At 33.2% G+C, this 23,471-nt stretch overlaps 1 protein-coding gene across 4 annotated transcripts in view; it reads right to left on the bottom strand.

Moving 5' to 3' along the window:
- Positions 1-2,528: 2,528 nt before the first annotated feature.
- LOC124363075 (TGF-beta-activated kinase 1 and MAP3K7-binding protein 2) overlaps positions 2,529-23,471 on the bottom strand; it is a 107,762-nt gene continuing 86,819 nt past the window's right edge. For all 4 annotated transcript variants that reach the window (XM_046818165.1, XM_046818163.1, XM_046818166.1 and 1 more), the window contains 5 exons: positions 20,168-20,273; positions 17,646-17,726; positions 16,307-16,438; positions 11,250-11,315; positions 2,529-7,167 (listed from right to left, as the gene is read on the bottom strand). In XM_046818165.1, the coding sequence (XP_046674121.1) occupies positions 7,142-7,167; positions 11,250-11,315; positions 16,307-16,438; positions 17,646-17,726; positions 20,168-20,273 (411 nt within the window). In that variant the 3' untranslated portion in view covers positions 2,529-7,141. The remainder of the gene's footprint in view (positions 7,168-11,249; positions 11,316-16,306; positions 16,439-17,645; positions 17,727-20,167; positions 20,274-23,471) is intronic.

Below are 23,471 nucleotides of genomic sequence, written 5' to 3'. Positions count from 1 at the left end.
TCACTTTAAACGATATTACTTTAATCATAAGGTATTCAAATATACATCTTTACAAACATACTTTCACTGTTTACTTAACGAACTAGACACAGCTGTGTCACTGCTCAACTTGGATATTGAAGCTATTAACTTTTGGGCTAAAAAACATGGACTGAAACTGAATGAAAACATGACGCAAGCAATGATTATAGGTAGCTTCAGACTGATTTGGCCTTGATACCATGCCAAAACTAAAACTTAACAGTAGTGAACCAAATTACCAAAATAAAGTAAAGAATCTCGGGCTGACTATGGGTACAAACCTGAAATAGACAGACCATGTTACAATAATACATAACAAAGTCTTTGCTGGTTAAGACACTTATATTTCCTCACATTAATTAACTACTGTGACGTGATCAGTGATTTGACTGTTGAGCAATCGGACAGACTTAAGCGTGTACAGAATTACTTATCACTCATGAAACTCCAAGAACTACGCTGATTCCATATTCTTTCCACTCTTCATTCAATTCTCAAAACTAAAACTCCTAATTATCTGTCCGATCACTTCAATTTTATCTCTGATATTAGTGAACGACCTTCTAGAAGGGGAGCCACTTTACTATCAATTCCCATTCATAGATCAACAACTTTTAATAGGTTGCTTACTGTTCAGGCTTGGCGCATTTGGAACGCTCTCCCTGATAATATTAGAAGTATTGAGGCTTGTGCGTGCTTCGGGGCGAGGGTCAGGGACTTGCTACTGGGGGGGCTGTGGGTGTGACGGGCGGTGGTGCTTGCAGTGTGTGTGAAATCAGACAGTGTATTGGAACGATTGAATGTGTTATTGTTCTTTTTATTTTCTCTTTAACATTGTTAGCTTTTTTTATCTTTCATTAAAATTATATTATTACATTCATGGGTTATTTTATGTGAATTAAGCAATTTTGTTTACATTTTATTATAAAGTTAAGTATTAGTTTAGTAAAAGTAAAAGTTTACATGTGCCTGTATTCAAGTATTGTTCATTTACTGTATATGATATGAAGTTGAGTGGTGGAGAGGGCTTGACAGCCATAACTTCACCTCTTTAATAAAGGCATTTTTCATTTCATGTCTGGCGTAACTGCTAACAGTAGGAACAAATAAGAAAACTTATTCCCACAGAGTGACTTAATGGCAACCTGTTTAAAGCCACCTGATTACCGGATAGAGGAGATATCTGTTCCAAATGTAAACAGTAGGCACAAATGAGATATTGTATTACTACATAGTGACAAAATGGGCAACCAGTTGAGAAGATTACTACTCTTAATATAAACATCAGTTACAGTATTTCTACAGGGTAACTCAAAAGCCAACCTACAAAAAATAGTTTTTATTGAGGGATTAGTCTAGGCCCTTGCACCTAGTCCTAAATAGGCCTTTATACCTTCCTTACCTAAGTGTATTCCTCAAATCTGACACTTCTAGAAATGCTTAGTGGGTTCCTGTTCTCTTATTTCCTTTGGGCTCAAGAAATAAGCCTGCAAATTCTTTCATCAGACTATCTTAATCACACCTTCATCAGATGTTTCCGAAGAGGGCTGTGTTGCGTTTGAACCCCACAGTCTGTTCTGGCCCTACCAATATACTTTCAGAGCCTTCCTTGGCCAGTATGTCTGCTATTTCATTTCCAGGAATGCCTTCATGACCTGGCACCCAACCAACCTCTCTGCTAGTTCCGTACGGGCATTCAGGATTCCCATGATATGCTACTTTGACTCTAAAGAATAGATGTCTAGGGCATTTAAAGCAACCTGATTATCGGATAGTATTAGATATTCAGCTCCTTTAGGATTACCCTGTATAGATCTATTGGTGCTTTTCACTTTCCATGTCTTTTGCTTGGAATACCATGGTATGCTTCCCTAAGGACACCACCAGTCTGGCTACTGGCCATTATACACCAAAACCAGCCTTTGAATCCTGGCACTGATAGTTCAAACCTCAGAGGCACCTTTAGTAGAGTAGGCCACATTTGTATGCTATTTATCTCTATTTTCTATGGAGATACTGTATGGTTTATCAAACGAGTATTTCTTTGTTATTGCCAAATATCCTTCTGAAGATGTAGGCTTTCTAATCAAAAGCTTTACTGCACTTAATGTGACTGCTTTCATCACTTCCTGTCTCAGAGCAGTGTATCCTGGTACAACTTCCAGTGCCATAGTTGTACATACGCATGCTAGCCTCTGAAGACTGTGTACCTTCTTTGCTGCTGTGCTTTGTTCTGCTTTCAGCCACCATACAAGATAACACAATGAATGTGGGGGACACAATTTCCTACATCATGGCTGTTCTAAGTTTGATGCATGTCTTGAACCTCCACCCCTATATGTTTACATTTTAGTTTAAGACATTGACTGCAGAGGATGCAATCTTCTACTTTGATGTCAATTCTAAAGTTGATACATTCCTTTAAATATGTTAAATACTCTTGTTTCACATATGTGACAGGTAAAAAACTAAAAGGTTTCTCTGAGTAAAAAAATAAAATTCGCAAGTGAGAAATTAACATATTTTATTGTTAAATTATGCAGTCATTCTGGTGTTTAAAAGCTCTATAACAATAATATTTTCATAATGTATTTATTTTATTTGGGAAACAATATAAATAAACCAGTAAAGGCTTTTAAGTCAACTTGAAAAATTGTAAACACAGATTAGACAAAAACTATTAATAAATAACAAATAACTTCAGTAAAAAACACAATTTTTAACATTTCAACAAGTCGGACAATTTCTAAATATAGGTACTTGTCTAAACATAATTTACATTCCTTATTGTCTATACAAATAAATTAAACTAAAGGAGTAAATAGGAAAATTGCTTATTGCATAATATTATTTCTACAATTACTTCAGTATTTCTGACTAATAAGCAATATACAATATTCACAGTATATACAATATGTATGCTAGTTATAAGATAAGGTTAAGCGCATAGTAACCTCAATTAAATTGCAAGTTTTATCTATGAAGTTTGCCACAATATGACCTTAATAGTGCTGAATCTGAAAATTTAAATAACAATAACACCCATAAGTAGTGTTCATATATCAATAAGATGTTGAATAACATACTTTTCCAGTTTTTACATTGGTTTTATTACATTGATATATCTTATTAATTAATATGATAGGAAGATTTGGAATTAAATAGTTATCATAAAATTAGTTAAGATAAAAATTAATTGGGATACAGAGTGTTTCATCAACTATCTCAGATGTTTAAATGAGGCTTTCTTTCTGGTTTAAACAGATGGCTAGATTAAATGAGACTTTCCTATCTCGAATATTGATTGTATGAGAAATTTTATTATTTGTAATTAATACCTTTTAAATTGACCAACTTTATGTTTATTTTCATTTTTGGACTATTCCAATGGATTTCTGGGAAGATTGAGGATAAAATTTTGGATGGAAGACGTAACAGAGCATCTCAACATGATAGGCTACCCAACTAACTTTTATAGAATTGTATAGCCTTGAGTTCGTGGAAAACTCACTCCCTGCCTTTAAGTTAAAACTCTATACACAGTAACATTGCTAAAAAAAGGCACCAATTTAAAAATTGCCTACTTCTGCTTATTTAGTATTGACACATTCAAATCTGTACATTCTCCAGTCTCTAAAAAATTATAATTTAAAAATTAAATTATGATATGCTTTTTGAAAGCATCTTGGCTACATTTCTTTGGAAGACTTATAGTTCTGTATTTATTTAAAATACCTAGGTAGTTAATTGGAAGCTACCTCTAAGATACCACCAAAAAAATCAATCAATGTGATGCAAAATTGATTGTTCATATATTTATAAAAGTTTTATTAAAGTTAAGCATATGAAGATGAGTAAACTAGTACTGGCAGGGTAATGATTCTAATCTTATAACATACAAGATCTGGGTTTTAAAGAATTTGTTGATAGAACAAATTGTACTTTACACACTGATTCAGTTTTCCTGGATATTCCCAAAATCATTTTTATGTCATATTACTTTAACAACTAAAACTGTCCATTACTTATAAGTTTTAAGATGCATTAAATATAGCATTTTAAGTATGGTCAAACATTTTTAGATAATTTTCAAGTTTTTGATTCTGAAATGTAATACAATAGTTTTCTCTACAAGAGACAAAATTGATACATTTTAAGAAAAAATAATAATAGAATTTTCCCTTTCCCAATCAAGCATCAGACACGCCCGGTCTCAATTCTTTAAATTAACAAAAGCAATTCTAAACTAGTACACCTCCTTGGAGGGGATCCGTGGTTTATAACTCCCAATCAGAAAACTAATTTATACTATTTTACAAAACTACAGTTTTCTGCAGAGTAAGTAGAACATTATTCAGGTTCAGAAAGTCCTAGTAAAATGTCATGCACCTCACTATGTAAGCCGTAGAAAGATTACTCAAAACTCTGGCTAAATGTTGTAACACATTAATGTATCCGATATAAAGCGTTTGAAGCTTGAAATAGAGCTAATATATTACAATTAGGTCTGAAACCAAAAATATTGATCTGTAACGATAAACATATAAATAAAAAGTTGTTAACTGAATAGTCATCCTTAACTCTTTGGATCGAGAGGGCACTGATGTGGCAAAAACTTATCTCTCGCTAACGTTCGGATGGAGTCTCAGGTGGTTGTCCTCTCAGCTCTCCGGGCCACACAGTGACCGGCTGTAACCTGCATCACCACTCTGTGATTGCGTAACCATCTACGTCACTTTTACTCGGATTTAAATTAAATTCTCAAATAGTTACAAAGATTAGCTTCAAGGTTGAAACTTTATCGAATTCGTTATTAAATGAACTTAGTAATATGTGATTTAAGTTATAGTTTGATATTAAAAAAATGTTTAATTTGCAGAATACAATACAATCAGTCTCAATTAGGTCTCTAGTATCAACAGAATATAAACTCATTTCCATATTTTGAGCCTTGTCTCCACCAAATGCACTAGTATTTGAATACATTGATAGGATATACTATAGCAGCTACAGTGACTGACACTTGGATCAAAAATAATTCTGAACGATGTTTACATAGTATGTGCTGCAAAATACAGTAATATTAATTTAGTTACTTATTGGCCGAGAGATTGCAGCACTTTCCAGCCACAACTGGATAAGGATTGAATTTTATAACTGCGCAATACAAGTGGCCCGTTGACCCGCTGAGCAGAAAGACCACATGGTCATAAATCAACAACCTGACACAGAAAACAGCCATGGCCACCATTGTGGCCAGGCGATATGAGAGGCCAACCACATAAATTTAATGTCGATAACAAAGTGTTGATCGTTTAGTCGGTTTCCTAGCTCAGAATTCACTGTAGACCTCACAGTTTTATTTGTAGTTGAATTTGCAATGGAGTGTTGATGAAGGATGTATTTTACAAGTTCCCACTTGTCTTGGCTGTTACTTTGCTCCAACTTATCCGTGGCGTATTCTCTGATTTGGCATTTATTGTTGAGCTAACTATTATGTGGGAGACAAATATCCTGAAACAACACCTGTCCGTTCTATTTGTACAAGTATGAAACTTTCTGTTCAAAAATTTGACAAGTGTTAATTTGTGCTAGGAAGTGAGAGTGAGAGGTTTTAAGCAAAGTCCATATTGCTTCTTTGAGGAGGTGGTATTGGAAGGAAGGATATGAACAAATTTTTGAGGCACATCTCTAAGGCTTCATCGGAGTGAGAATGGTGAGGGGAGAGCTGTATCTGAATAGTTTATTATCAGTTCATTATCTTAATATATTTAGTTATACCTTTAATTTATATGTTTTTATGCGTTTTGATACAAAAACACAATAAGTAATTGATTGATTGATCAACAATTTTTTGAAACATGCCAAAGAAATAATTAAAATTATGTCACGTAACAGTCCTTACATCACTCTATACTATCAAACTGCAAGAGGGTGTACAATCTACAATTCTACACAAATCGGATCTGGAGATCAGTTGACCAAAATATTAGACTTCTCCAAATTCACTACTTCGGCTAATAGAAAAGGACGGGAATATTGCATTTACATGCTCTCGTTTAAAAGTTATGAGGACTCTTGATTATCCGTATTGTACATGATTTGGCTATGGTCGGAATGTAAAAAATATCGGATAATAAGAGTACAGTAGGTAACATACATCAAATACAATATACAACCATGTCATAACTAAATAAACTTGCACCTTCGCTTAAAGTAAAATAACCTTTCATTTTGTCACTTATGAAGTTTACCGTACTCATATTTGAAATCCAACGGGCAACAGAAAACCAACATAATCCACCTTTTATATCATAAAGTTAATATAACGGTTTTTTATATTTTTATAATTTCAAGTCTTTTAAATACTTCATATAAACTATTTCAAATACAATATTTTAAGAAATTATCACCTAGTAAATTAAAAAAAATTATAAACACAACATTTTTACTGTAAGATTTTCAATGATTGAGGTGGATGATCTACTTAGCCGTCTTTCTGAATAATTCAGAATCAAAAATCTGAGATAGACAAAACACCCTTTACACATATTAAATTATAAAATATTGACAAACATGATGAATATTTTACAAGTTTTAAACAAGACACTGTAGAGTGAAGTGAAAATATCACAGCTATGTTTTAACATTAATTATTATTGTTCTACACAAGATAGGGCATTAAAAGGACCTTGAGAAAACACATCTTCAATACAGGATAAATAATTACAAATACTTATACATTAAGGATACAATTTAAATAAAATTTTTGTCATACACTTACAAATTGCTTCTGTTTAAGTTTATACAAAAATTATATAATTATTATTTATAGATAGCAACATATTTATCACCACTTTATAAAGTTTTAGTGTATACAACTAATTACCAGGTCAAATTATTTAAAATTTTTTCACTGACAATATATTTTGACTGTATACACACACATATTAGGTTTTTAAAAAATTATTTGTGTTAAAATCAGGATCCGTTTTAGGCCATAAAATTACAAAAAAAGATTTGATTTATTAATTAATTGACTGGCGTTTGGTAGTCTTCTAATAACGATCGAGGTATAAAATAAATTGAAGTATTTACGAGGCAGAAGTAGAAAGCTGTATCATACAACCCAGCTGTGGACCACTCCTGCAACAAACACAATATTATAATATTTATAACACAATAACAGCAGGGTGGCCACTCAAGAACGCTTCTAATTCCCGGTTTTTCCCAGTTGAAAATTTTTGATTCTCTAGTCAAACTAACTAAACAAGTACTACAGAGTACTGTATACCCTTAAGCCATGTGCAATGCTGACGGTTTATCGTCACCAGCTGTATTTGTAGGAATCCCATGAAACTGTTCATTTTTGGGATCATGTCGCGTAAAGTAAGGTGTTTAGAAATTAATCAGGTCCTGATTAAAAGAGCTTGCAAATTATTACTTGATTTCACAAGTTCTTGGAGACAGAACAATTGTTTTTTTATATTTTTCCAGTTCTACAGAAAGACTCCCGGTCATTAAAATTCCCGGTTTTCTGCCTTTCCTACTCGGGTGACCACCCTGAACAGTTTATCACTTTATCTCTAACAATCTAAAGAACCTCCATTGATCTTAAAACAAGTAAGTATTAAAATTTCACACAACAAAGACAATTTTTAAATGACTATGACTTTTGAATTCTAAACCTATTAAACCGTTGTAATGCTATGATGTATGGTTGTGCCATTAATCTTTGACTCTTTAGTTGTCTTACTATTTACTAGGTAGCAATACAATAGTCACATAACTGATCAGTGGCATAACTGAAGGGGGAGGGGGATAAAATCCCTCAAAAGTTCTGAACATTAAAATACCCAATATAACAGTTAAATATTTTACTTTGAATTTATTTATATCCAATTTATCCTATCTATTATATTTATATTCACATGTATTCCACCCCCAGTATAGTGTGCTCTTTGTTCAGTTTCATCCCCCTCAGCCGTCCTGGTTACGCCACTGGAACTAATCACAATCTTTTCAATCAATTGTGCAATGTTTTGGGTTTCCATAACTGTGCAAAATAAATTACAGATGGCTGCTAAAATAGGATCTGCCTTGCTAGAGAAGAACAATGTCCTGAAAGAAGAAAAGTTTAAGCAAGAAACCAGGTTAAAAATAATGAAAGGAAAGTTAGAAGAAATGGAAACCAGTGAAAAAAGTACATTGATAGAATTGAAAACCTACTACAACACAGTGCTGAACTACAAGGTCAGCTTGACAGAGAGAAGAAACTCTGGCAAGAAACAAAATCTATCTTTGAAGAACATGACCTTAAACTAGGCCAACTCATTGACACACATTTAAAAACAATAGCCGAACAAGAAAAATCCCTTCTTGCTCAAGAAGAAGACTAAAGGACAGGAAACAGTAAACAAAACTTACCAGGACTCCAATACACAAACCACCCCCCTTTTTATTGACAATACAAACAATGTAGCAAGTTAAGCACCTCTCTTGATAGAGCTTAAAGAAATAAAAACTAAACTTAACCAGATGGAAGGGACGCTCTGGACTCTGGCAACTGACTTGAGCCAGGAAAACGAACCCTTTCCCAAATTGACCACATAGACTAGCCCATCCCCTAGGAAAAGGAGAAGCATTATGACAAAAGAGAACGTGTTTAGTGTACCCCTTCATGCAGCTAAATTTAATCAAAATAATTCAAATTTAGAATACATTAGGATACCAGATGCAAATAAACAAAATCATGACACAAATTTACCTCCACTTCATAGCCAATCCTACAACACAAAGAGTCTGTCAAAAAAACTCCAAGAGAGACTTGTAAGCCCCCACACACAACACCAACAGCCAAAAACAGAGGTTCTCAGAGGGACATTATAATTGCAAAGACAGTTTTTAATAAATGTATCCCCATCAATGCTTACAGACTAGAAGAAGGGGAGACTATTGAACAATTCTTCTACAAACATATTAAAAATATTGAAAAAAAACAGCTGTTTCTAGCTCCCTAGTAAATGAACAACAGGAAACTCCAAAATTGAACTTAACAATAAATAGAACTGAAATCAGGGCTGACATAGAAATTTCTACTCCAACCCCTCCAAGCAGTAATTTTTTAGAGCAAATCCAGTACACAAAGAAACACTACAAATCAAGAATATTCCAATGCACAGCAATAAAATTGAGGAAAAAACCTAACAAAATAGTACAAATTCTTTACCAAAATGTCCAGGAGATGCAAAACAAGAAAAACCGCATCATCCATCTTCTTGAGGACATATAGCCAAACATAGTCATATTGACGGAACATGTTCTTCAGCATGAGTTACTACTGAACACAAGAAACCCAGAATATGTACTTAAGATTGATTTTAGTCGGACGGTAGATAAAAGAGGAGGAGTGACCATTTATGTGACAGAAGAATATGGAGGGAAAATTGAGAAAATAGACATCGTACATCACTGCATGGAACTAACCTATGAAATGGTGATGGTAAAAATGTCTCTAAGAAAAGAACACCTTTATGTTGTACGCATCTACAGACCACCTAATGAAAATCTTATTGATGCTCTGAATATAATATCCAATATACTGGAAGATACAAGAGCAGAAAATCATCCCCTAATTTTGATGGGTGATGTAAATGTGGATATTTTAAAGCAACATGACATAAGAGATAATTGTATTTTAAATGAAACATTAATGGGACATAACCTGTCCAGACTGACCCTTCCTCCCACAATAGTAACTCCCCAGTTCCATTGACTGTGTATGCATAAATTTAAAAAATGACAAACATCAGTAATTGAAGCAGGCATATCAGAGCACACAGCCCAATTGACCTCAGCACAGTTTAAAATGCATGACATCCCCTCTACGAGTTCTATTCAACGACAGTTCAAGAAAGAAAACATTAATACATTGAAGGCACTACTTGAAAATAAAGATTGGAACAATTTATATGAATTCCAAAATGTTGATAATGCATGTAATACCTTCTTAGCAACACTGACAATGGCCACGGATGCTGCTTGCGCCATGGTGAGGTCAAAATCAAAGCCAAAGTCAAAACAAAATACATTTATAGACAAAGGACCACTTGATCTTAAGGCAGAATATCTCAAATGTCTGAATAAACATCAGCTTACAGGCACTGATCAAGATAACACAAAGATAAGGCAAAAACAGCCAAAGCCAAAAAGGACTATGTTCTCTGACTCAAAATACTAAGGCAGCAGGCGTCAGCAGATTACATTAACAAATCTAATAATAAATGTACGGCTGTGTGGCACATAATAAATTTTGAAATAAAAACAATATACAGCAGAAAATTCAAACTAAATCTGAAAGTGGACAACAGGGAAATAAGCAACCCAAGGGAAGTGGCAGAACACTTCAAACAATTTCCTCACCAACATAGTGAATAAAACACTTGCCAACAACACACATCACATAAAAATAGCCAACAACATACAAGTACAGCCTATGAAAAGCCACCTCACACATCTGCCAGACACTGACACAGAAGAAATTCAAAGTATAATCAAGAGCTTCAAGCCCAAAACCTCATCAGGAGTGGACGGAGTCTCATCCAAGTTATTACAACAATGCTGTGAAACTCTTATTATCACCTCTGATTTTCATAACCAATGTGTCACTAAGATCAGGAAAATTCCTAATGGCCTTAAAACTGGCCAAAGTATAACCTAAGTTTGAAAGCGGAAGTCCAAAGCAAGTCAGTAACTACAGACCAATCTCACTCATCTCAACCTTCTCCAAAGTGATTGAACGAGTCGTACTTAAGAGATTGATGGACCATAGTAAGCGACATAAGTTACTGACAAAGAGACAACATGGTTTCTTAAAAGGACGATCAACTACTACTGCAATATTTGAACTTGTTGAGTTTATAATTGATCCCCTTGAGTAAGGAGAACTAGTTACAGGTATTATGCTTGATTTTAGTAAGGCATTTGATTACCTTGGCCATAACTTAATTTTAAACAAACTTGACAACCTGAGTATCAGAGGTCCTGCTCTAAACTGGTTTAGGAGCTACCTTGAACCATTCTGGCCTTACAACTATTATTTTGAGTGTCGTCACAACTTGCTAACATAATGACTCATCTACATAATCTCAAAAATTAAATTACGATTACTCGGGCAGAAAAATAGTTTGTAGCAATCCATAAAAACAACACTAAATTAATTGACTTACTTCTGTAGGGTGATGAAGGAACATTGTGATGAGTGACGTGGATATGGATGTCCCGAGTTTCAGGTTCTGCAACACAAGACACTGTTATCTCTATTGTCTAATATCCTACACACCACGAGCCTAAAATGTCCTTCACTTCACACCACAATAGGCTATAACAATTTAATATTTATACTTATATTATTATGTTGATAACCTATCGACCATTTTTGCATGTGTAACAAATATTTGCTTATTCTTTTTTTATTGCGTCATTTGATATACAAAATTATGACATTATTTCTTTTTCTAACAGCAATTGGATATTACTAAAAATGTATTACTTACTAATGTAGAAATGTGAATTTTCCTTAATTACTCCAAAAGATGAAAAAAAGTTGAAAAATATAATGAAAGTATTCAGAGTGTTTCAGACCACCGTTTCAAATGCCTGGTGGTCAAATGGCTAACTGCAAAGGTTTAGTTTAAACAGATTCCCCACTAAATCGATCCCAAGGAATTAGTTTACAACAATTAATTTCAACTGAAAAATATAGAGTTTTACCGATTGTTTGTGCCAAGATGAACCAGTCAAGGGACTCATTTTATGCTGTTCCATATTTTTTACATATTTTACATCATATAAACATGCCATATTAGTTGAACACTAAGCAAAACTTAAAAAATAAAAATAAAATAATATCAGAGTACTCACCTGTAAGTAGTTGAATTGAGAAGGGCTTAAATAAAAGGAATAAAAATGTCATGCTAAAACACAAACAATTTATTAAACAAATTACAACTAAAGACAACATTTAACATGCAAAACATTGCAACAAAAACGTAATGCACACAACTTACAATATTTTATGGTAATTGTTATATGAAATACACACAAACAGTATTAAAAGTTTCAGAAAGTTAATAAAATGCAAATAAATGCTCAACAAAGTCATATGAACTAAGTTAAAAGTAAATCATAGCAATAGATTTACTGTTTAGACTGTTTTTATTTTCTGTTGTGAGTTAATTTAAGAACTAATATATAATCTAGTAGAATACAGTAACGGTAAGTAAAAATTAAACAAATAAAAAGAAAATAATCTAATATTTGTTTCACATTAAACATTATTAATGTATATCAAAACACCTATACTAGCACTAATTTGGTTTACTCATTTATTTAAACCGTTAAACTACATTTAAATATAAAACATTTAAGGTACCATGTAATTTCACTCAGGTAATAGAATCACAATCATTATTTCTAAAAACTACTAACCTACCTCGCTACTAACCTACCTCGCTATTAACCTACCTCAAAGTCTTCATTCATGGACTATTTTTAAATGCATGAAACTTAATGCAGTATAAAAATATTCTATGTAATGTGATATTATACAGCATTTATTACCTTGTGTTATAATGTTATTGTTATTAAGCTGAAAGTGGGGTGTATTGATTATAACACCAAATAAATTCTCTTTGATGTTTGGACGTGACATTTCACAGCCTTGACAAGTCGTACAATGGCGACGTACATTATACGTCATCAGTATGTTATATGGTGGTTGCTTGAGAGAAAAATTTCTATACAGCAATATTAACAGAATATAACTTCCTTCCTTTTACTGAGAATACACAAATATTTAATAGACTACTGACTGCATTAATAGAGGAATTGCTTATTTACAGTATCATATCTGGCATTATTTTGCATTAATTAAATTAACTTTACCTTGATAAAATGTTTTTGTTCTAATGTGTATGAATATAATTGTTAGAATGACTGATCAAAACAGTGTGGAATTAATTGTTGAATGAACAATGATTGTTTTATCGTTCGACAGTAATAATAATCGTGATGCCGGTTTTGTTCAGTTGTAAATGGTAAAAAGTTAAAATTGTCATCAAAGATGTATTCTGAGCATCAATGTGTGTATTTTAATAAGACATTCATGATCTATCTTCTGGTTATAATTAGCTAAATTATTGAGATTTTACTATATTGATGCACTATTGAATCACATTTGTTAATGGAAGCCCCATAACAGGGGGCACTGAGTACATTATAAGAAACCATAACAAAGGGTTAATACAAAATCTCCTAACCTAAATTTAAATATAGTCACAAAATTCCATATCAAGCCAGCAATTTTTCTAAATACAGAATTTTAGTAGCGTTAATGTATTTAATTTTGTGTGTACATAAATGAATCTCAGAATAATGAGTCAAATTTTGAAAATTAAGACAGGTAGGTATGACTGGTGACACGGTTTTTATAAAGTGCAAACTTGACTGAATTTAAATAAGATTAACTTATATTATTCTGAAGATACTTTAAAGAAAATATCAAACTAAACGATAAAAGAGCTTAAATTCTTACAGACTAAAATTTCAATTATAAAAAGTTCTTTATAAAAGAGCAGTCAACAAGCCCTATATTAAAATAAAAACAACTAAAACAGAATTGTAACTAAAAGATCTATTTAAATTATAAATCATAGTTCACTGTAGCACCTAGTATGGGTTTAGGCTAATCACTACATATCAGTATGAATTTACTATTTAGCCAAATTATTAAACTGATTTCTAAACAAGTTTAGATCCACTAAAATATGTTCTAGGTACAACAGAAAGACAGATAAAAAACCGAGGAAGTTTGCTGTCATTCATAGATTTTAAAGTTTTAGAATCCAAAGAACCAAATTAGGATGTGATGTGTCCTTGCGTAATATGAGAATTTACGACTATATTTCTCTACGATTATATTCTTCTTCCAATCCAAACACCCTTTTCTCAAAAGCCTGTTAAAATAGTTTTAACAATTACATTGTTACAATAAATACAATTGTAAATGTGTTTTTTGTATAGATTATAGTTTAACCCTTAGTCATATCAGTTATGACAAGAGTTAATCTCCGGTAAAAATGGTATCACAATCATGTCTGATTACAAATTTATTCTGTCCGAAATTTTCTTGTTGCCATCATGGTTATCCATAAGACCAATGTAAAAATATTCAAAAAGGGTTACGGCAAAATTCCTTTTATGTCTGTCTGTATATCTATCTGTGTGTCTATTTTCTGCAAAATATCTCAAAAACACATTGAGCTATGGACTTAAGATTTTTTATGTAACTTCATTTTTACATTGGCATTGTCATGTTTGATGATGGTCATGTCTCTCTTCGGGATCTGGTTGCACATTTCGAACTATCCGCAGGATACTTCGAGAATGATTTCATCTGTAGAGTTCAGGTTTTGCATTAAATTTCATGTCTATAGGGACAAGAATGATGATAGGGCATGTTTATCCATGGGATTTGGTTGAGTGTCATTTAAAAGATTTCATTACTACCTGACATCTCAAAAACTATAGACATCTCACTTGAGCTATAGACTTGAGCCCAATGTCATTTCAGGGGTTTGTTACATGACATGTGGTCTGAGCCATTTTCATACCTTATATTAGAATACTAGCAATAAAGATTGTTCAGGTTAAATGCTATGGTCTCAAAAAATGGACTAGGTTTCACCAATAGATCAAGAAAAATCATAAAGCCGGCAATTAATATGAGTTCAGCCTTAACTGCCCATAATTTGAAATCCATGCAACCGTGCCTGTCATTTATTAGGATCACAATCGGAGAATGTGCCAGAAAAAATTTGGATTTCCACTTCTGTCTCTGTTTATGATTCACTTCCAGCTGGTCCATTTTTGCAAATCAAGAATTTCTTTCCAATAAGGGAACATTCACAACAATACCCTTATAAAAAAATCTTATAATTGTTCTTTCTAACATTCTTGTCAAACATTTTTAATTTCTGAACAGTGACCTAGTTCACTACTAAACTAAGAACAGCCATTGTAAGATTCTAAATGCCCATATTAATTTTACTACATCTTTTGTGGTTTAATTCGGGATTTCTAACAGTCAATCTTAACTCCTACGTTGATCAACAGTATCATACTGTTGGCCACATTGGTCAATATGAAGAATTGTCATTTGGTTACTTCGGTCAATAAAATCAAAATGTTTGGTCTGACTGTTGTTTTTAGGAAGTACAAATTCATTTTCAATGTATATCTTATAGACCACAAATAATTATTATAAAAACAAATTTGTACAGTCAAGCTTTCTGAATTTTTCTGAGTGAGAGCTTTTCTATGATGTAGGGCCTAGCAATAATTGAAATTGATTTAGTGGAACTCAAGATTTAGATGTACAATGAAACATTATCAATGTATAACTTACAGGAATAATTCGGGTTACAAATTTTTTTAATATTGTAATTTGTGAAATGTTGCGAATGTGCTGAGTGAGAGGTTTACAGTGATGAATCCCCACCCCTAAACCTCACCAACTGATGAACATCACTCAATCAATAGAACTCTTGGAAAAATCCAAGTTGTTGAGACAACCTTGTGGCCATGCAACATTTGTGCGAGAGTATGGTATGTAAGTCACTACTCACATGTCATTTCCACAATCCCGGTGCATATAAGTAATTGAATCATATTTTCAGATAAAATCACTTTCAGTGCCAATCCTGATTATAGTTGACAGAAAGTACCTAAGTGGGGCCGAGCAGTGAATACCTGAATTATCAATCACCAACTGAGGTGATTATCTTGAGGAATTATCTTGAGGTTAAGTGGTAGAGAGGACTTTATAGTCCTAACTTCGCCTCTAATAAAGTCATTTTTCATTTCATTTCATTTCAACTGAGGGAAACCAAAACACACGATATTGGGTATGATATTACAGACTATGTCAACGATTTAAAGATTAAAAATTTTAATTCACCGTTCATATCTTTTAAAATCTATCATTGTCGGCAAACTTCCACCATCTATATACTTCCAAACCTTTGACATTTATCGTTATATTCTCTAGAAACGTCACTCAAAAAGAAGCCACTGAGGAGATGTTTAACTTATTACACAGAATTATACGGAATAAAAAGTGGTGCCCTAATCTGGTATCACAGCAGTTGAGGAGGTCAGGGTCACTTTAGGCTAGTCTATGTGGGGGTGCTGAGTGAGCGGCCAACATGTGTTGACGACAGACTACCTGTGTTGATACGAGGCATGTCGCACTGCTCACACTTGTTCAGTGCCGGGTGGTTGTGGAATGTACAGACGTGACAGGTCCAGTTGTGACCCTCCCCTCCCCCTCCGCTTGCCCCCGCCATGGCCACTGGTCCTGCGAACATGCAACATGAGTCATACGTTTATCTTTTCACTTGACATGGTGTCTCGTAATTTTTAGATAAATATAAATACAATATTAGTTTCATCGTTAGAGCTCTATTTCTTAGTCTCAGATAAAATTCTGCTGGACTAGAACAAATGTGTTACAGTTAAAACATAATTGTTGTAGGTACATGGTTTAGATAGCTAGTTAGATATTGTAAATTAACTTTCTAGGTCCTAGAGAATATTTGCAGATATCTAGAAAGTCATTGGAAACAGTGGAGAACTTTTGCGGTAGTCAAATTTACAATAATTTTTCCAAGTAATGTCTTCATAAATAATGAAAATGAGTGTCACTTCTCGCAGTCCATAACTTTTGCTTTTGTTTATGTTATAGTGTACAGCATCAATAATTTAAAATGATTCAGACGCCACTTAACCATGCATAAGCTAATGTTTTCATAACTTTCTTTTCTTCTTCTTTGTTTATGATGCTATATTGTCAACAACAGATGAAAATTTATTTTGAAAACACTTTGAATCCTCCATTATTGTAGATGTTTGCAAAGTTTGTTTTATTATGACATTTACAGAAATAATTCCATTTTTAAATCTTATTAAATAAAATTTACTATCAAGAAATAAATTAAAAAAACTCACAAAGCACTATAAATATTATGTTTTAAAAATATTATTTCTATTTACACTATGAACTAAATTATTTATCTAAATATAACTAAAAACCTTACATGAAGCTAAGAATGACCTGCCACTATAGAGTGACTTGTACTAGGAGGGATTGAGAAGGAAAACCTCAGCCATAAGAATGAATAAGAAATTTTTGGTTTGTGCACTACAAATTTTTCTTTTTTTCGTTACATTCAGCTCCTTATACCTTTTCTGAAGGATAAATAACTTTCAGGTAGTTAAAAAAATACTTCTTTGCTTTCAAGACTTTTGTACATACTTAACTATCAATATTAAAGAGAAGAAGCCCAGAAAGTTTGTAGACAAGCAGGAGTATCAAAATAATGTTTGCATTGCAACTTTCTGCTTTTATTATTCAATAAAGTATACATGAGATTAATATGTAAATTGTCTATCATTAAAGCGTTTAAATTCTAATATCAACACAAAAAATAATGTGCGATTTAAAATAAGCTGTTTATTTACTTTGTATTAACACTGAATTGTTAATTAGACATATGTATACTCACTCTGCCGTACTGACTGGCGAGGGAATAGCTGACCTCGGTAAATGTTTTTGTAGAACTCTTCATTTGTCTCTCCGAGAAGCACTGGTAACAAAATATACACCTTTTTAAGCATCAGACAACAATATTTGTGTGTACAATGACAGATTATATTGTATATTCTCAAGTGGCACTAACTATGGCATTTACAAGGTCCATTTTTTAAGCAAGTACCATTTTGAAATTCCACCATCACAGGTCAATTATCACAGCCCTTGTTGACCTGATCGAGTACATTATTGACAAATGCCACTCTCGCCAGCTGACAAACTGTCGATCACACTCGGTTGGGACTTGTCCTTTATTTGTGTCAGTCTGTGTTTCAGCTGCCTTTTTGAATAATGTGTATTGAAAGACCAAAAAAATAAGTTAAATTTAGAAAATCAAGCACATGGCCATTCTTTGTTGAAACAAGTGTATGGTGATGAATATTTGTTAAATAAGAAAATATTAAGATTTTGAGTCTTTTAAAGAGGGAAGGGTAAATGTTGAAGATAATTCACACAAGGGCGATCTTCAACATTAACAATGGATGAAAAATTTGGAGTTTTAATCCAAAATAACCATTATTGATTAAGTATTCATGTGCTTGCTAAGTATGATTTGAAGAATCAACAAAGAAACAGTTTAGCAAATTTTGAATGATCACTGAAACACAAAGAATCTGCAATAAAAGAAAAGGCTCTAGAGTAAACATATGTGCTGATTCTCTAAAATCTATTGATATGACTAATACTAGTGCAAGTAACAACAACAACCAACGATAAGTGCCAAAGTTCACTAAGATAGTATGTCAAAATCAAAATTCGAAGCAATGGTGATTTTTTTTAACACTCACAGGTTCTTATAATTATTATGTCTGAAGGTCTAACAGTGAGTATTACAGAACTTTTAGTACAACAGTATTATACTACACACAACGTAGCCATAGTGGGAAGGGTTGATTTAAAATGAATGTCAAGTTTTACACCTTCCTCTTAATGCAGCGTCTGGAATCTGATGCTGTTACAGACTTGACTCCTAGAATCCGGTGCCGTGTTTGTAGAAAACTCGGTTGCTCCACCGTGTTTAACAGATCTTGTTAGAAACGTCTTAGTGCAGTTAATTGTGCACCTGATGAGATAATGAGAATGCCAACTCACCTGAATTACACTATATTTCATATTTTGCGATCTAGCTGTCAATGATGTCGAAACGATGTAAATTGTTTGTTTTGATCTTCTTTGTTGTCAACTCTTCGGTCTCTTCAAACAAACATGGCTCCATGAGTCAAGTCTGTAATAGCATCAGATTCCAAACACTGCATTAAGAGGAAAGTGAACTGGTGATAAAGTTGGTATTCATAGTATTATACTGATGTAACAGTTAATAATTAGCAGAGGAAATTTGTATGGTGGATAATCTGGAAGTTTCCATAGTTGATTGGAGTATATTTATAGAGAAAGTTTTTACTTCTTGCCTTTTCAGTTCTTCGTAATTAGCACATTTATTGTTTTCCGACCGAGTTCTCCATGGTCAAAATATAACTGAAAAAACATAGATCTAAGATATCCATGGTATATATTTTATTTGAAACATCCATTCATTCCCACTTCAGTATATGTGATTTGGTAATTAGATATACTGTGACCGCAAACAATTTAAACTATTTTCAATGACTTTGGTGTTGTGTTGAGGTACCATACGAGTTGTAACAGTGACTGATTTTTATACTTAGCTGATCGAAGATTTAATTTTTTGTTCAAGAATTGGATGATAGGGTCCAGTGCTGTTTTGGACATTTGATTTTATTCTACTCATTGGGTTTTGGCCAATGGGAGTGAAGGGATGGATACTTCTGCCTCCCCTCTCCAAAAAAGCTATAAGAGTAGGGGTAAAAAGATAGGACACCATACATAAAATACATGAATCATCTTCTTTAATGTTTAATACAATGATGGACACTATGATTTTATCAGAATTGCAGTTATGTTCATCAATGTGTAAACCAAAACATCAATACAAAGTAAATTGAAGAATAGGATGATACGATCACAAATAAACTGAAATTAAAGTGTTTTTACTGTTGAGGACATAAACATGCATAACAATCATCAAAACATATAGCATTTAAGAATGAGCTAATGTCTACATAATAAAATGAACTACAAGTCCTATCAATTAAATAGCAGTTACCAGGACTATAATATTCTTTTTTAATTAACCAAAACTTGAGCTTATTTCATAAAAAGAACAATAGAGTATTGGCCAACTTGAACATAGATGGCAAGTTATTGTAAAATTACATACCGGAGCAGAAAGTTTGTTTTTTTAGAAAAAGTTGTTGGGTGTTTCGGGAGAGCAAATGGCAAAAAGTATAAGCTTGATACTGAAACAGTCAACAAGCTACATTGTCTGTGTAATAGGTTATACAGAATATACCCCCCTTACATTCTCAACTTCCATTGTAATTTGGAATAAAGATCCAAAGAAGGGAGAGTACTCACGGGTGTCAGAGTTGACGTGCCTGATCTCAGCGTAACGGTCGACCTCCACAGTCATACGGTTGCACTCCCTCTGCAGCAACAGGATCTCCTCTCGCAGCCTCTTGACCTGTAACAGTTCCTCTGCCATCACTACGACGGTATAAAACAGTAACTATAACTGTAATAGTGACAGACAACTCACTAAGTAGATGGGGTATGTCATAGTTTATGTTCCAGTGTTGCCTATAGAAAACCCTACAATTCCCTTCAGATTTCTGGGTAATTTTGATTAAATTCCCTGCTATAAAGTACGAATGCATACAATTTTTATACAAAAAATTTTGAAATTGTGTAAAAATGCGAAAGAGGCGAAATAAATTTTCTCATGGATTAATTAATCACACTCACTACTCGCTTTTATATTTTGAGGATATAATGGCTTTTAATGTTTTATCTATTGTTCATTCCACTTATGCCTTTGTGTCGTACAGAAACACAGCCCAAATGGACAAAACGTGTTCAGAGAATTTTAAGCTACAAGATAGGTTGCATAGTAAATCCCAATTGAAAACTGCAATTCTACAATAAAAGTACTTCCTGTTGCCCAAACTGCAGTCGAGAAAAAGATCAGTGTGAGGGTTTTGGAACAGGTACAAGTATGCACTCTAGTTTGGCCGAGCACACAGCAATAATATGGAAAGTGGGCAGTAATGTCCGGATAAATTGTGCTGTATTTAATTCAGCCGTTCAGTTTGGCCGAGTTGCAGCTGGAGTGGTGCTGGTATGATAACCAGATGTGTCAGGGATGCGGAACTGCGTGCAATCGTGCCTACATCCTGCCTGGGAGAATGATTTCGGTCACACGTGTACCAAAGTGCAGAAAAAAGCTCAAACATTACATGGGAAAAGTCATTCTAAAAGAGACATTCAATCATTAAGCAGTATTGAAATGATTTTGTTACAAAAGACTAATAAAAATAAGGTCTACATAATAATGAATTGATTATTATCTAAATTTTGTATAAATACTACATAGAAAATATGTTCAATCACAGTCACCACAATACTTTTTACAAATTTCGTGGATGTTGAGCAACGTGGAAGTTGAGCATTGTGGAAGTGATTTTCAGTAAGGATTGTCACAGCCTATGACTGTTGTTTTAACTACTTAGACATACTTAAATCTTATTCCTATCAGAAAGATTTGACTTAAGAGCAAGCTGTAGTAAAGTGATCTTGACTTTTTCATAGATTTATAGAAGATGACTTATTTTAAAGATATAATTAATACGCATCTGGGCTGGGTTTTTTTTTTTAATTTAGCCATTTTTCCATACCCAATATACTGATGTAAGAATGACAATGCCACAATAAATAATAATCAACTTAATGTACCTCACTCTTTTCAAAAGAACCAAACTCACAATTGATATTTTTTTGTTTTATTTGAATGAAAATGGGTGCCACACTAATTATAGACACTGATTCTACATTAAACACTTTTTACATTTTCACATAATCATGTGGGTTTGATGAAACAATATCTTTCACGATTTTAAAAGTAATACTATGAGTATTATCAATTATAATATTTCTTTGTCTGAGTAGGGCATTGGCTGTAATATATTGCTTAATTCAAACCAAATTAGAACTTGACTACTAGAAAAAGGTTAGTGTTTTATTTATTGGCTGAGCATTAGCGAAACCTAACACTCAAGGGGCTGGATAAATTTAATTTAATTTCAGTCTGTTTGTTGGAACGATATAGCAAGAATGTACTGACCATTTAGTGTATTCTTGTAATACTGATGAATAAAGAATATTTTGACTGATTGACAGATACAACTTATGAAAAGAAAAAAGATAAAAACAGATGAAATTTTAAATTATGCAAATAAAGAATACATTTTGTTAGAATTTAGTGCTGAATCAGGTAGGATTCTATCTGTAGAATTATTTTAAATTGTTCACCTTAATTTGATTTCGATAAGTGGTAAAAGTAGCATATAGTTCAAATAAACACTGGAAATCAAGCAGATAATATTTTTATTTATATTCAAATGTATTTAGTAAGTTATTGATTTTTAACAGTTCATAAGTACATGTTAAATATTCAGTACGATTCGCCATAAAAGACAATTCTTACTGCACAGCCAGCAATAATAAAAATACAGAACAATTATAGCATTTTAATAATACTAGGTAATTATTGTGGTTTATTTTCTTCTCACAGAAGCAATACATAATATCTGAATGTCAAGTTTAAAAATATCATAGGAATTTTAACAACCAAACATTTAAACGCGACATGAAGCGGCTACAAGTAAATTGACTGTTACAGAGCGTACTGGGAAGGACATTACAGTGATACATTACGCCGGTGAACAACATCGCTGTAGCGACACAAGTTATTACACCAACAGGTAAATGTAGAAGTAGAGTAGCCGGACGGCATTGGGCAACTGAGACAATGTCAATCAACGAGTCGGGCAATCAACCGCAGAAACTGTGCCAAGAATACCAGCCACGGCGCGGCGCAGCGCAACATTCGTTACCGTTATGTACATTCGTTATGCTTCCCACCAACAAATTACCTTTGTTAGCGGCTAAATCAGGCGTTCCAGGGGACTAAATTCTTTTCTCAGGTTTTAAAGTCAGACTATCACATTTCAGTTAAAAAGCGTCAAATCAATAACTATCTAAAAAAAAACAAAAACAGTCTGAAAGCACTCTAAAACGCTTCTGAAACGCTTCTATAACGTTTTACTACGTATGTTAATTTTGGGCAAATTACTTTTTACTAAGTTAAAATTAATAACTTTAAACTTTAAGTTAAAATTTTTCTAGCGCTTGAAACGGTTTTTGAAAAGACTTTGACGAACAACAAGACAGTAAGTGACAGTGAACATACAAACAAAGAATATACTCACTCGACGACCAATAAAACGTAATTCTGGCACAGATCACGGATGAATAAAGCGGTCTAACATAAAATGGAGATGAAACCAGAAGATTTACAAGGCACTGTTGCACTGAGTGTGAGCTCATTTACTGTACAGCATTAGTGTATTTTATACTGGTAGAAACTGTGCCAGCACTGCAACAAGGTTCTGTTACAGCAGGTCCCTCGAGTGCAGGTATATAAACATTATGGAACGATGCCATTAAGGTCAGTTATATCCACTGACAGAATTATAACCATACTGAAATTCAATTAATTTAGCCTTAGGCTATTGCAACAGTATTGTGAACGACTAAACAGGATTTTCGAAGAGTGTGCGTTTAGTTAGTTTTTTATGCATCATTGTTTTGAGAGCCGATAAAT

The sequence above is a fragment of the Homalodisca vitripennis genome, chromosome 5, assembly GCF_021130785.1.
Source record: "Homalodisca vitripennis isolate AUS2020 chromosome 5, UT_GWSS_2.1, whole genome shotgun sequence".
In the NCBI taxonomy this organism is placed as follows: domain Eukaryota; kingdom Metazoa; phylum Arthropoda; class Insecta; order Hemiptera; family Cicadellidae; genus Homalodisca; species Homalodisca vitripennis.
Note: the sequence above shows the minus strand (reverse complement) of the source record. Positions and strands in the feature narration are given on the sequence as shown.